At 49.4% G+C, this 15004-nt stretch overlaps 1 protein-coding gene across 5 annotated transcripts in view; it reads right to left on the reverse strand.

Annotated features, from left to right (window-relative positions):
• FAR2 (fatty acyl-CoA reductase 2) overlaps positions 1 to 15004 on the reverse strand; it is a 217038-nt gene that overhangs the window by 112977 nt on the left and 89057 nt on the right. For all 5 annotated transcript variants that reach the window (XM_084617283.1, XM_084617281.1, XM_084617280.1 and 2 more), the window contains one exon: positions 3792 to 4027. In XM_084617283.1, the coding sequence (XP_084473409.1) occupies positions 3792 to 3980 (189 nt within the window). In that variant the 5' untranslated portion in view covers positions 3981 to 4027. The remainder of the gene's footprint in view (positions 1 to 3791; positions 4028 to 15004) is intronic.

The raw sequence follows: 15004 nt of genomic DNA on the forward strand, positions 1-15004 counted from the left end.
GCGCAGCCGGCAAGCAGTGAACCTGTTCTCCCCGGCAGCCAGGACCTTTTCATCACCCTGGAGCCAATACCCTCCCACGGCAGGATCCCCAACCCTGAAGCCGGAGAAGACTCCTCTGGTGAGTGCACATTTGTAACTACAGAATGGGGTTTTAAAGCAATAGTGTTTGTTTGATTTGCCCTGAAGAATTGGGATGCATTTGTGGCCAGTACAGCTACTGGAAAAGTCTGTTAACATGTATGGGGATGGAGCGGGAATCCTCCAGAGACATCTCCATGAAGCTCTCCTGGAGGTTCTCTGAAAGCCTTTGCAGAAGGTTTCTGGGGAGGGCTGACTTTTTTCATCCTCCACGGCAGGACACGTTACTTGCTACTGGCTTGGTGTGTAGTCTGGAATAATTGCAGCACAAAGCATGGCAGCGAATGGTTCCAGGTTTTGGTCGCATTCAAGCAATTCAGTCTATATCTTTCTCTGTTAGCCTCAGAAGAGTGATATCATTCATGGTCACCTGGTTGAAATAGGGGAATTCTTGTAAGGGATCAGTAAGAGGACTCCGTTCATGCTGGGTTGTTTGCCCTTGGCTAAAAGGGATCATCCCAGAGAATAGCCACGCTGTGGGGTGGAGGGAGGTGTGTGCTGCACATTCACCCAAAAACCGCAGCCCCTCCTTTTAAATGTGAAACCCAGCTGCCATTGCTTGCTATGGGAAAGGATGGCACTGCAGTTTGAAACCATTCCCACATGTTATGAAGGTGTAAGAAGCCAACCCCGCGTACCAAGACGCTTACCATGGCTGCCTGGAAACCGAAATCTGTTGCCCAGCCGTGTGTGATGTGTCACCATACTGGCAGGCGCTCAATATAAAAGGCAAAATGCGACCTTGTACCTAAAGCACATGTGCTGTCTGCTGTGAATTGCTTGATTCACTGTGAAAGAGTCTCCCGTTTGTTCTCAGAAATGTATCATCTTAAACTTTACTCTCCCTTTTTATTTCCCCCTAGGTGCAAATGTTTCTATGCTCGCCCTATCATCTCCATCCCTGAGGTTATCGCAGATTAGAAGGTGAAAAAAACATACTCGCGATGATATATTTTCCAAGCTCATACAGTCCTCCTGCACTGATAGGGCACAGCTTGAGGCATTCAGTGACAGAGGCCAGGAAAGCATTAAGTGAGTGCGAAGAGCAGAGGCAGGAGGCAATGCTGAGGCTAATGCGGGAGCAAACGGACATGATGAAGTGTCTGTTGGAGCTGCAGGAAAGCCAACAAGAGCACAGATCCCTGATGCATCCATTGTACAACTGCCTGCCCTCCTCCCCAAGTTCCATATCCTCTTCACCCAGATGCCCAAGAATGTGGCATGGAGAGGCTCCAGGCACCCGCCACTCCACTGTAGAGGATGGCCCAAGCAATGGAAGGCTGTCATTTAAACAATTTTGAGTTGTAGTGTGACTACAATAAGCAATGTGGCCTTGTTCTTCCCTCCTCCCGTACCCCACCCCACCCAGGCTTCCTTGGCAGTTATCTCACTTTTTTTTTTTAATTAAGAAAAAGAATGCATGGCTTCAAAACAATAGTTTCTTTATTTCCTTTGCCAGCTGTGATCGAAGGGGGGAGGGTGGTTAGCTTACAGAGAATTAAAATCAACAAAGGGGGTGGATTTGCAGCAAGGAGAAACACACACAACTGTCACACCATAGCCTGGCCAGTCATGAAACTGATTTTCAAAGTCTCTGATAAACCTAGGTCCACTGGTTTCTTGGGCAGCAGCCTTAGTTGTTGCACCACACCGATCCATCCAATTACCAAGGAAATCACAGGTTTGGGTGCGCCAGCTTCCAGGGTTCTATAACCTGCTTCCTGATTGGCCACATGGTCTTGACCCTGACTGGCTGGTGGCTATATATAAACTTCCTGCTTCATTCCTGACCTTGTCTGAGCAACAAGCCATTGCTTGCTACTTGGACCCTATATGATCCTGCTGTGCCACCTTGCCTGACCCGTCTTATCACCTCACTCGATCTTGCCTTGCCATCTCACCAAGCCCCACCAGCAGCCGTGCTGTACCTTTCCCTTGGATAGCAAGTCCTGACTATTGGACCTCTTGCTAGACATCTGACTACTGATCTGGACCACCCTCAACCTGCCTGATTTCTGAGTATTACACTAACTTCCAGAAACTTATCCGCTGATTTTCTTTAACATTTACTCCTTTTGGAGTCTATTGAAGCATAATGCCATAAAGTTCAAGGAGAGGTTATCAAGCCCTCTATGCCATTGGCGTGTCTAAAACTGCTGACACACATTACAAAAGGAGGGTAATATCTAGTAACTGACAGCTGCAACAATAAAATAGCTACTAGGGAACCTTACCTAGAGCTAACAACAACAGTATGCTGTGCTGAGCTATTGAGCGAATAGGTCATTAACATTTATCACAGGAAATGCAAACAGAGCTTTTAGAAGTTTTGTAAAAATAATATCCTTCACTTTATTTTGTGGGAAAGGACTGCATTTGGACTTTTGTTGTTTTATTATGAAAAATGTAGCTGCAATGAAGAAAGCCGTAGAACTATGTGGAAAATAATATTCACTGAAGGCAAAATGATAGAAAAATTGTGCATTTGACATATTTGCAAAAAGCAAACAATAGGACACTTCTCCATTGAACCATTTGCTAGATGTAAGTTACCTCTGCAGGTAAGTATGCAATTCTAATTCCAGGCCGTAAGGGGCCAGCAAAGACTTTTTTTTTTTTTTTTTTTACAACATCCCTTCCTCCTCCTAGCCCTGTTTGTTAAGTCTTTAACTCCCTGGGGACCACTAGTGGGACATCAAATAACATCGCTTGAGTCAGTTTTGCCCAGGACAGAGTTTTAGATACTCTAAATTCTCCCATGGCTGCTACTTGTAGCCTCAATACAGCCTCTGTACACTAATGTTTCCCAGTATTTTTAATGTTTCATAATCGAGGTTGATCCTGTAACTGGCACTGATGGACAGCAGGATGTGAATGGACTATAAAGTCCCTCCACTGGTTTATCAGCTTTACTGCTGTGCCCTATGAGAGAAAACAAGTATCGTAATTGTTAGCACCTGTTGATGTTGTGGTGGTTCAACAGCCCTGAGAAGGGCAGGGAGATCCCACAGGGGGATTACTTTGAATTTTATTGATGTTTGAGCAGTGTTCAGTTTTCCTCAGGGGCGGGGGGGAGTTAGTTAATGGCTGATAAATGTCACCACGTAATTTACAATGACGACATTTGTTAAATGTCACTGAACTCTGTTATGGATACACCAAATTTGCATTGTGATTATGGCGATTTCACAGTGTCTCACCACACGGATGTCAACATGTTTTTGATGTTCATTGGGAATTATTATTTTCCATATAAAAATCAATTAAAAAATAAAAATATATAGTTTTCAAATCCTGTATATCATTGGGGGGATGGGATAGCTCAGTGGTTTGAGCATTGGCCTGCTAAACCCAGGGTTGTAAGCTCAATCCTTGAGGGGGCCATTTAGGGATCTGGGGAGGTGGGGATTGGTCCTGCTTTGAGCAGGGGGTGGGACTAGACAACCTCCTGAGGTCCCTTCCTACCCTGAGATTCTAGGATTTAAGGGATCTGTGTGCAGCTTATTTTTTCCATACTAAACCTATGTAAGGTTTGTAGCAGAAGAGTGATACTGTCCTCAACAGGTGAGATAAAACATCTTGTCATCTACTGTACACATGTAATTGCCCTGTTGATTACAGTTTAGATTTCTTTGTAAAATGCAGCAACCTACCTTGGATTTCACCATATTTGCCACTCTCTCCTGCATTGATTGTCCTGCCTTTGGCCTCACAAGGATATAAACAGCTTCCACATTAGGGCTGGCGCGCAGTAGCTTTTCCATCAGTACTTTGCCCATGAAACCTGTGGCTCCTGTGATGAGTACGGTCTTTCCATTGTAATAAGCTGCAATTGAAGACATGGTGCTCTCTCTCTCTCTCTGTCCTCCTGCCTTCCTGCAGGAAGTACCTGAGGGGAATCAATAACAGAGCAAGAGATTAGATGCTGGGAAGTTTGAGTAAGAATATGGTGCACACTTGAGGACCACTAGGGCCCAGACCAGACCATGCAAGCTGACATCTGCAATAGCCGTTTCAGTCTGTTAGCTGAAGCAGCTCCCACAGCAGACCAATCAGTGGCAACTTTAAAGATTTTTTTTTTTAAAATAGAGGCTTGAACATGGACCAGACAAACTCATGAACTTGCAAAGCCTAAACTCCAGTGTAGCCTTAGCCTCCATATTACTATTTATATTATTGTAGCACCTAGAGGCTGCAATCTGGAGTAAGCTAGGCACTGTCCATACACATAGTAAGAGACAGTTGCTGCCTTGAAGAGTTTGCAGCCAAAATAGACAAGACAGACAAACAGCAGGATGGGAAACAGAGGTGCAGAGAGGCAAAGTGACTTGTTCAAGTTCACGCAGTAGATCAGCTGCCGGACAGGGAACAGAACTCAGGCCTCCTAATGAATATCTTATCCAGAAGAGCACACTGTGTCAAATCAACAGGGATTGTCCCCCAGCATAAAGAGTTCTCTTTGGACAGCCACCTTCCCAGGGGGCCAACTTTTCCCTACCACCTGTGATTTGGGAATGGGTTCATTTGGGTAAACCTGGTAAGGTGAATGGGTCTCAGAGCCCAGGCTCCAGCTCGAGCATAAACATCTACATTACAATTTTTAGCCCCACAGCTCAAGGCCCACAAGCCTGAGTCAACTGACCTAGGCTCTGAGACTTAGTGCCATGGGTTTTCTATTGCAGACATGCCCTAAGCATGGGCTCTGACTCAGGTCTGAGCCTGAGCCCAAGCCCAAGCCCCAGCCCCCCTTCCATCCATGCACAAATCAGGCTGACTTGGGTAAGCAAGCACTCAGGACCCAGGCCCTTGGACCCTGCTAGGGAGGTGGGTTAGAACCCAAGTCCTGCTGCGACTTGGGTCCAAGCCCTGTCATTTTGCAGTGTGGATGCAACTCAAGCCACTCACCCAAATCAGACCTGGGGCCAACAATTGTAAGCCCAGGTATACAGTGCAATGTGGATGCTCAAGCACAGGCTTGGAAACACAGAGTCCACAAGTCCAGGTCCCAAAGACCTGGGCTTTACATGCAATGTAGACACACAGATATCTTCTGTTTCTCTCATCACCCTGGGTTTCTCCTGAGCACAGATTTCTTATCTATTTGCTGTATTACTGGTAATCTAATTATCTATATACCTATCTGGATTTATATATGACCAATCATGTCACAGTTTTGTGATATGGGCAACTGTTTAATAAGTACTACTTGAGGCCATCCATTACACTCATTTAATTGTGGCCTAGGCTGGATTTGAAAGTAGGCTAGTGCATTCACTTACTGAGCCAGAGTCCCCACAATTATTAATTTGTGAAATAACCTCATTTGACAGCGAAGTTTCTCTTTGACCCATTTTCTAAATTGGATGGTACACCCGATGATTGGTTTTGGATCGCTTCTAAAGCTGGGATTTTCCTTTGTTTTATATTATATAATGCAGAGTCTACAAGGCTTGGGATAATACTTCAGCTGGATTTGATTCACTAACTTAAGCATCTGGGCTTCTTTCCTGTTCACTGTTTTTTCCCCTATACTGAATTTAGTGCTGATGAAAATTGACAGAGTGGCAGCACTGGAGACTGAAAATTCTATATAGATCCAATAAATATGTAACGCAGGTAATGACAATATAAAATTTCCCAGCACCAGCTAGCCACTGTGCCACAGGACTTCCATAGGAGGACCATGACCTGGAAAGGTCGGAAGTTACCTGCTCTATATCTATACAGTCCTTGACCATGAGGCTTTCTGCCAATAATGATGCCAGTTGTGCTATGTTTGTATTTATCCTCTAAAATGATAGCCTGGGCTATTACTTGTATTGATAGATTCCAAGGCCACAAGGGACAATTGTGATCATCCAGTCTGATCTTTTGTATAGCACAGGCCATAGAACTTCCCAGAACTTCACAGGCCATATAACTTCCTAGGGCAGATCTTTTAGAAAAACAGCCAATCTTGATTTAACAATTGCCAGTGATGGAGAACCCAGCATGACTCTTGAGAAATTGTTCCAAGAGTTAATTACCCTCACTGTTAAAAATTTGTCTTCTTTCTGGTCAAAATGTGTCTGGCTTCAACTTTCAGCCATTGGCTCATGCTATACCTTCTGTTAGATTAAAGAGCCCAATATTAAATATTTATTCCCCCGTAGATACCTATAGACTGTAATCAAGTCAGCCCTTAACCTGCTCTTTGTTAAGCTAAATAGATTGAGCTCCTTAAATCTACCACTAGAAGGCTTGTTGTCTAATCCTTTAATCATTCTCATGGCTCTTCTGTGAACTCTCCAATTTATCAACATTCTTCTTGAATTGTAGGCACCAGAACTGGACACAGTAGTTCAGCAACGGTTGCACCAGTGCCAAATGCAGAGGTAAAATAACCTCTCTGCTCCCACTTGATATTCCCCTGACTATGCACCCCAGAATCGCATTAGCTCTTTTGGCCACAGCATCACACTACCAATAGTTGAAAGTCCTACTTCTATTTGATGCATTAAAATGGGTGTTCAAAACTAGGATACCCAGGTAAAATTTTCAAGACTGCCTACTCCCAGTTTCAAGAGTGACAGGTGCCTGTTTGCCTAAGTCACTTCTGAAAATTTTACCCTAAATAATGAATTTGACACGTCCACTAATTTAGACATATTAAAGTATAGTATAGAGGCTTGGTAGAAATTCAGTATTTCTGGGACTGCCATCAAATTGGTTGGTTAGTATAATTCAAAAATTGGATATTTCAAAAATCAGTTTCTTTTTTGTGGACCCCTTTTGCTAACAAATGGCTGGTTTGTCATCCTTCAACCTCTCCATATAGTTAAAAGTTATTACCAACTATCCTCAATTGAACATTAGGTTGTAATTAAGCAAAATTATCAATAATTGTCAATATAGCAGCAGAGGTGCTGGAACAATTTGTATAGTGGGGCTGCTGGGAGCCAATGAACCAAATGGTATATAATGGAAACCACTTCAAGCCAGGGGGTGCGGCAGCACCTCCGGCACCCCTAGTTCCAGCACCTATGTACAGCAGGAAACATAGGAAAATAAAGAGACTCAAAATAGTGGTTATGTGCTTAACTTACACTGAAGTGCTTCTACATCACCAATGGATGATGCCACTAGTAAAGATGAATACCATTCAGTTCTTTCCTATAATTTAAGGTTTAGAATCAGGGTCAGGAACTTTAATACGGAACCAATGTCCAACTTTTAGTTCCACCCACCTTGCCAAGGTGCCTTATCTGGTTTGTTCACATTCAGATGGGTAGGTACATTTATTTGTGGGTGTGGGTGTCTGTGGGGAGTCTATATGAGGTTGTGCAATTATCCTCTCTGCTTGCAGCAATGATTAGTGGGGGGTCACACAAATATTGACTTATGTACACTACACTGAAGTGAGAACAGACCCCAAAGGCCCTGATTTCTGGAAGGGCTTGGTCCAATCCAGATAAAAGGCCAGTGCTCTACGCACATTTACTGTGTGAAGGCGACGTTCCTCGCTGGAGGAATGGGCTTAGGACAGAGCACTGGAAGAAAAATGTCCTGCTCCATGTGGAAGACGGAGACCACCTTCGGGAGGAATGCGGGAGGTGAGCAAAGCTGGACTTTATCCCTGTGGAAGATCATATATGGGGGTTCCGAGGTCAAGGCCCTGAGCTCCGAGACACGTCAGGCCGACGTGATTGCTACAAGGAATGCGACTTTCCATGAGAGGTAAGACCAGGAACACATGGCCAGGAGTTCAAAGGGGGGTCCCGTGAGATGAGACAACACCAGGTTTAGGTCTCATTGCAGTACAGGGGATCTAGCATACGGGAAAGAATGGTCTAGGCCTCTCAGAAAGCAAGAGGTCATAGAGTGGGAAAAGACCGAGTGGCCTTGCACCGGCGGGTGGAAGGCCGATATGGCCGCCAAGTGTACCCTGACAGAGGCAGTGCCAGCCTTTGGGTCCGAAGGGACAGGAGGTACTCAAGGATAAGCTGGAGAGATGCAGACGATGGGGAGGCTCCCCGCTCCTTTGCCTATCTGGAAAATCTGGACCACTTCGGCAGGTACGTCCGGCATGTGGACGGCTTCCTACTTTCTATTAGGACCCGCCTGACTTCCTCCGAGCACCTCCTCTCCTCTTCGCCTAGCCAGTGAGCAGCCACGCTGTTAGGTGGAGCACGGCTAGATTGGGATGGAGGAGGCAGCCTCCATCCTGTAAGAGGAAGTCCGGGCGAAGCGGCAACTTTGTCGTGGGGGGCTGCTAGGAGATGTAGGAGGGTCCCGTACCAGTGCTGGCAGGCTCATGCTGGGGCTATGAGGATGACATGCGTCCTGTCTGTTTTTACTTTTTGCAGGACTTTGCCGATGAGGAGAAATGGTGGGAAGGCATAGAAAAGCTGGCCTGATCACTGTAGGAGGAAGGCTTCCGATATTGCTCCCCTCCCAACTCCTCCCCTGGAGCAGAACTTGGGGCAATGCCGGTTCTGGCAGGTTGCAAAGAGGTCGACCTGGGGAACTCCCCACTCTCGGAAGAGCAGGTGAGCGACCACTCGTACTGGGGGGAGAAAATCCTGCTGAGGCGATTGGCTCGCGCATTGCGGATGCCCGGCAGGTGAAAAGCTCGCAGGGAGATATCGTGGGCTATACAGAACTCCCATAAGCTCAGGGCTTCCAGACAGAGGGCCGAGGAACGAGTCGCACCTTGCTTGTTGATGTAGTACATTGCAGCGGTGTTGTCCGTAAGGACCCTGACCACCTTGCCATGAAGGTTCGTGCTGAAAGCTACACACGCCAAACGAATCACCCTGAGTTCCTTGACATTTATGTGGAGGGACAATTCCAAAGCCGACCACCTCCTGTGGGTTTGCACGCTCCCTGCGTGAGCTCCCCAGCCAAAGTCTGACTCATCGGACACCAGGTCTAATGACGGGGTCACCTCCCGAAAGGCAACCTCTTGCAGCATATTGTTCGGGTAAGACCACCATTGCAGAGAGGTAAGTATCGGGGACGGTACCGTGAGAACCTTGTCTAGCCCGTCCCGGGGCTGGCAGAACTGGGAGGCTAGCCAGAGCTGGAGGGGCCTCATATGTAGCCTGGCATGGCGGACCACATATGTGCATGCTGCCATGTGTCCCAGGATCCGAAGGCATGCTCTCGCTGTTGTCACCAGGAAACCCGTGATTGAGGCGATGAGGTCTCATAGGGCTGCGAACCTGCCCAGCGGGAGAGATGCTGCGGCCCTGAAGGAGTCCAGCAGCGCCCTGATTAACTCTATGCGCTGTATTAGAACTAACAGTGATTTGGTCTCATTTACCACTAGGCTGAGATCCGCGCATGTGGACCTGAGCAGTTCCACATGGGCCCTTACCTGGGCCCGAGAGTTGCCCTTGAGAAGCCAATCGTCCAGGTATGGGAAGATCTGTACTCCTTCCCATCTGAGGTAGGCCGCCACCACGGACATGCACTTTGTGAAAACACTGGGCGCTGTGGATAGGCCAAACGGAAGGACCGTAAACCGGTAGTGGTCTAACCCCACTAGGAAGCGGAGGAAGTGCCTGTGCCCCTCGAAAACGTGAATGTGAAAATACGCATCCTGAAGGTCCAGGCTGCGTACCAGTCCCCCGGGTCCAGGGAGGGGATAATAGAACTTGGAATGGACCAGGAAGCAGTTGAGATCCCGCAGGTCCAGGATGAGCCTGAGACCCCCTTTTGCCTTGGGGATCAGGAAATACCGGGAGTAAAAACCCTTTCCCTGGAATTCTACCGGTACTCTTTCCACTGCCCCGCCTAGAAGGTGGGCATGTTCTGGGTCCCCTGAGGCCATTGGGAAGGGGGAGTGGTTGGGCGGGGGGTAAGATGAACTGCAACGTGTAGCCCCTGGAGATGGTGTTGAGGACCCATTGGTCCGATGTTATATGGGACCACGCCATGTGGAAAGCAGACAAACGGTTGCAGAACACCAACTTTATTAATAGGAGGGTCTCCCTGGCAACTGCCCTGGCATCCCCCTGCAGATAGTCAAAACTGCCTCTTTCCCTGCTTCTTTTCCTTGAAGGGCCCGGGCTGCGGGGCAGGGCGGGACTGACACTGAGACCGAAGCTTCTGATCTCTCAGCCTCTTATACGGCAGCTTGTATCTGCTCCACACAGGTTGAGCTGACGTTTGTGGCTTGGCCTTGTCCTTAGCCAGAGGAACGTAGAGTCCCAAGGTTTGCAGGGTGGTACAGGAATCCTCCATCCCGTGCAGGCGGACATCCATCTGATCTGCAAACAGTGCTTTTCCGTCAAATGGCAGGTCCTGCATGAGGGACTGAGCCTCCACCGACAGCTTGGACAGGAGGAGCCACAATGCCCTGCACATGGATATGACAGAAGCCATCGAACAGGCGGCCGTATCAGGTTCGTTGGACGCGGCTTGGAGGGTTGCTTTGGTCGCCGCCGCCCCTTCCTCCACCAGAGCCTTGAAGTCCTTCCTCTCCTGCTCTAGGAGGAGTGGTTCAAACTTTGGCAGAGATTCCCGTAAGTTAAAGTCATATCGGCTCAGCAGGGCCTGATGATTGACCACCCTGAGCTGGAAACTTGCCAAGGAATAAACTTTTCTATCAAAGGAGTCCAGTCTCCTGGAGTCTTTGTTTTTGGGGGTGGGCGCGGGCTGGCCCGGCCCTGTTGTTCCCGGTGGTTTACCAATTCCACGACCAGAGACTTAGGTGCCGGGTGGGAATAGAGGTACTCATGGTCCTTAGCCAGCACAAAGTACTTCCTCTCAGCCTTCTTGGAAATAGGGGGTAAGGAAGACGGAGTTTGCCACAAGGTGTTGGAAATGTTGGGTACTCCCTGGTGGAGGGGTAGGGCCACACGGCCTGGTGCCGAGGACGACAGCACATTAAAGAGCGTGTCAGACGGGCCCTCCATCTCTTCAGCCTGCAGCTGGAGGTTGGACGCCACCCGCTTTAACAGGTCTTGATGTGCCTTGAAATCCTCCTGTGGGATAACGGGCAGCGGTGCCGTTATGGTGTCATCCGGTGCCAGAGAGAGGGCTGGCTTGGAGCCGTGGGCCTCTGGTGGTACCGAGGAATTGATCCCCAGGTTCAGAGTCCAGGCAAGGGGCCACCGACTTGTGACCTGTTGACTTGTCCCTCGGCCAAGATGGAGAGGCCGATGGAGGCTGGGTTGCCCGAGCCACCGAACGGGTTCCCGTCTGGGCAAGCATCTGTGGCCACGGTGCCCACTGACACCGCTGCCCCTGCCATGGGGCCCCTTGCCACTGTCCAAGTTGGGGCCCTGGCAGTGCTTGCTGGTCCAGCTGAGCCGTGCGACCCAGTGATGGGTGGCTGGGTGCTGAGGCTGAGGTCACCATCGAATGCACGGTCCCATAGGAGCGGCGGGAGTGAAGGTGCCTGTGATGCAGTCTTCTGCGGGACCGGGACCTCAACGTCAAGGACGAGTACCCGTCGGAAGTGCTGCTCCGGTACTCGCCCTGGCGCCTGAGGTTACGATGCTCCAGTGCCAATGAATCGCGAGGTGAGTCCTGTGTGTGACGTCTGGCAGAGCGGGAACTCGAACGGGAGCGTCAGTGTCAATGGTGTCTGGACTGGCTGCAGTAGCTGCGACGCAAGGAGGAGCTTCTCTGGTGCCTGCCACGGTGCCTGCGTCCGCTACTGCGTGGCGTGGAGGGACCTTGAGACTCCTGTCCAGGCGGCGAACCGGTTAGCCTGACTTGCGACAAGGGCGGTGGGCGGGCTGTGAGATGCCTGGCCACTGCACGTCAAATGAGGCAAGGAGTGGTCCTCGGAATGGGAGCTGCGCCATGCTGGGGAGGTCTGGTGAGCCCCCAGGGGCAGCTTGCCGCAGGACTGAGGGGCCGTCATCGGCGGCGCCCCGGGTACCGGCAAACTCAATGTCTTGCACAGCCTGAAGAGCCTCTGGCATCGATGGCTTCCTGACTGCCGGAGACGCACATGTGGATGGTGCCGGGCTGCTCCGCTCATCATGAGTCGGAGGCTTCGGGCCTGTGGGGGATCGAGGGCTGCCCGATGTGGGACCAGCCTCTCCCCTTTCCTTCCCTCAGCACCACTGTGAGGTGGAGCTCTTCCCCTGCTTCTTGGAGGGGGAGCGGTGCCGGCTGGAGGAGGGGACTTCCCTGTGCACCGAAGTCACGGTGCCGGGCACTGAGTCTGCTTGGTGTCCCGGAGTTGGGGCCAGCGCCGATTCCATAAGGAGAGTGCGAAGCCTGATGTCCCTCTCCTTCTTAGTCCACGGCTTGAATGACCTGCAGATCTTGCAGCGTTCATTCACGTGAGTTTCGCCCAAGCAGCGAAGACACGCAGCATGCGGCTTACTCCTTGGCATGGAACGGCAACAGGAGTCGCACGACTTGAAGCCAGGGGCACAGGGCCTACTCTAACAACTAAAACTAACAACTGCTAACACTAACGAAAGGTACTACTAAGATCACTGGAAAAGGCTGGCGGCAAGAAGGAACTGAGGGTGGGGGGAGTGTGCAGCTCCCCTTATAGCGCGATATACAGGCCCCACTCCAGGGGTCACAGCGGTGCTTCCCCCCGTACGGGTACTGCTAAGGGGAAAACTTCCGGCACCGGTGCACGTGGCAAGCACGCACACCTACTGTGGAATACACATGAGCAATCACTCGAAGAAGAATCTGGTCTTGTGTGGGAGTAAGTGATAGCGTGTTGACTTATTTCTAGATCTGAGAGGGAACTTCCTGGCGTCTTTATATATTTATTCTGGTTGTGATGGAAGTTCTAAAATTTGATGTATAGGCTTTAAACTAGGTTCACAGGGGGAAGGAGACCAAAGCCCTGAGGTAAGTGGGGAAGTGGGATACCGGGAGGAAGCACGAGCAGGAGCGCGCGAGAGGGCAGGGCTCCTGCCTCATACTGAGAAAGAGGGATGATCAGCGAGTTATCTCAAGTGCCTATACACAAATGCAAGAAGCCTGGGAAACAAGAAGGAAGAATTGGAAGTCCTGGCACAGTCAAGGAATTATGATGTGACTGGAATAACAGAGACTTGGTGGGATAACTCACATGACTGGAGTACTGTCATGGATGGATATAAACTATTCAGGAAGGACAGGCAGGGCAGAAAAGGTGGGGGAGTTGCACTGTATGTAAGGGAGCAGTCTGACTGCTCAGAGCTCAAGTATGAAACTGCAGAAAAACCTGAGTGTCTCTGGATTAAGTTTAGAAGTGTGAGCAACAAGGGTGATGTCGTGGTGGGAGTCTGCTATAGACCACCGGACAAGGGGGATGAGGTGGATGAGGCTTTCTTCTGGCAACTCACGGAAGTTACTAGATTGCAGGCCCTGGTTCTCATGGGAGACTTCAATCACCCTGATATCTGCTGGGAGAGCAATACAGCGGTGCACAGACAATCCAGGAAGTTTTTGGAAACTGTAGGGGACAATTTCCTGGTGCAAGTGCTGGAGGAACCAAGTAGGGGCAGAGCTCTTCTTGACCTGCTGCTCACAAACTGGGAAGAATTAGTAGGGGAAGCTGAAGTGGATGGGAACCTGGGAGGCAGTGACCATGAGATGGTTGAGTTCAGGATCCTGACACAGGGAAGAAAGGAGAGCAGCAGAATACGGACCCTGGACTTCAGAAAAGCAGACTTTGACAACCTCAGGGAACTGATGGGCAGGATCCCTTGGGAGAATAACATGAGGGGGAAAGGAGTCCAGGAGAGCTGGCTGTATTTTAAAAGAATCCTTATTGAGGTTACAGGGACAAACCATCCCGATGTGTAGAAAGAATAGTAAATATGGCAGGTGACCAGCTTGGCTTAAGAGTGAAACCCTTGCTGATCTTGAACACAAAAAAGAAGCTTACAAGAAGTGGAAGATTGGACAAATGACCAGGGAAGAGTATAAAAATATTGCTCGGGGATACAGGAGTGAAATCAGGAAGGCCAAATCACACTTGGAGTTGCAGGTAGCAAGAGATGTTAAGAGTAACAAGAAGGGTTTCTTCAGGTATGTTAGCAACAAGAAGAAAGCCATGGAAAGTGTGGGCCCCTTACTGAATGAGGGAGGCAACCTAGTGACAGAGGATGTGGAAAAAGCTAATGTACTCAATGCTTTTTTTGCCTCTGTCTTCACAAACAAGGTCAGCTCCCAGACTGCTGCACTGGGCAGCACAGCATGGGGAGGAGGTGACCAGCCCTCTATGGAGAAAGAAGTGGTTCGGGACTATTTAGAAAAGCTGGACGTGCACAAGTCCATGGGGCCGGATGCGCTGCATTTGAGAGTGCTAAAGGAGTTGGCGGATGTGATTGCAGAGCCATTGGCCATTATCTTTGAAAACTCATGGCGATCCGGGGAAGTCCCGGACGACTGGAAAAAGGCTAATGTAGTGCCCATCTTTAAAAAAGGGAAGAAGGAGGATCCTGGGAACTACAGGCCAGTCAGCCTCACCTCAGTCCCTGGAAAAATCGTGGAGCAGGTCCTCAAGGAATCAATTCTGAAGCACTTAGAGGAGAGGAAAGTGATCAGGAACAGTCAGCATGGATTCGTCAAGGGCAAATCATGCCTGACTAATCTAATTGCCTTCTATGACGAGATAACTGGCTCTGTGGATGAGGGGAAAGCGGTGAACATATTGGTCCTTGACTTTAGCAAAGCTTTTGACACGGTCTCCCACAGTATTCTTGCCAGCAAGTTAAAGAAGTATGGGCTGCATGAATGGACTATAAGGTGGACAGAAAGTTGGCTAGATTGTCGGGCTCAACGGGTAGTGATCAATGGCTCCATGTCTACCTGGCAGCCGGTATCAAGTGGAGTCCCCCAAGGGTCGGTCCTCGGGCCGGTTTTGTTCAATATCTTCATAAATGATCTGGAGGATGGTGTGGATTGCATC

Source organism: Lepidochelys olivacea, assembly GCF_965140295.1.
Source record: "Lepidochelys olivacea isolate rLepOli2 genome assembly, chromosome: 1".
NCBI classification, from domain to species: domain Eukaryota; kingdom Metazoa; phylum Chordata; order Testudines; family Cheloniidae; genus Lepidochelys; species Lepidochelys olivacea.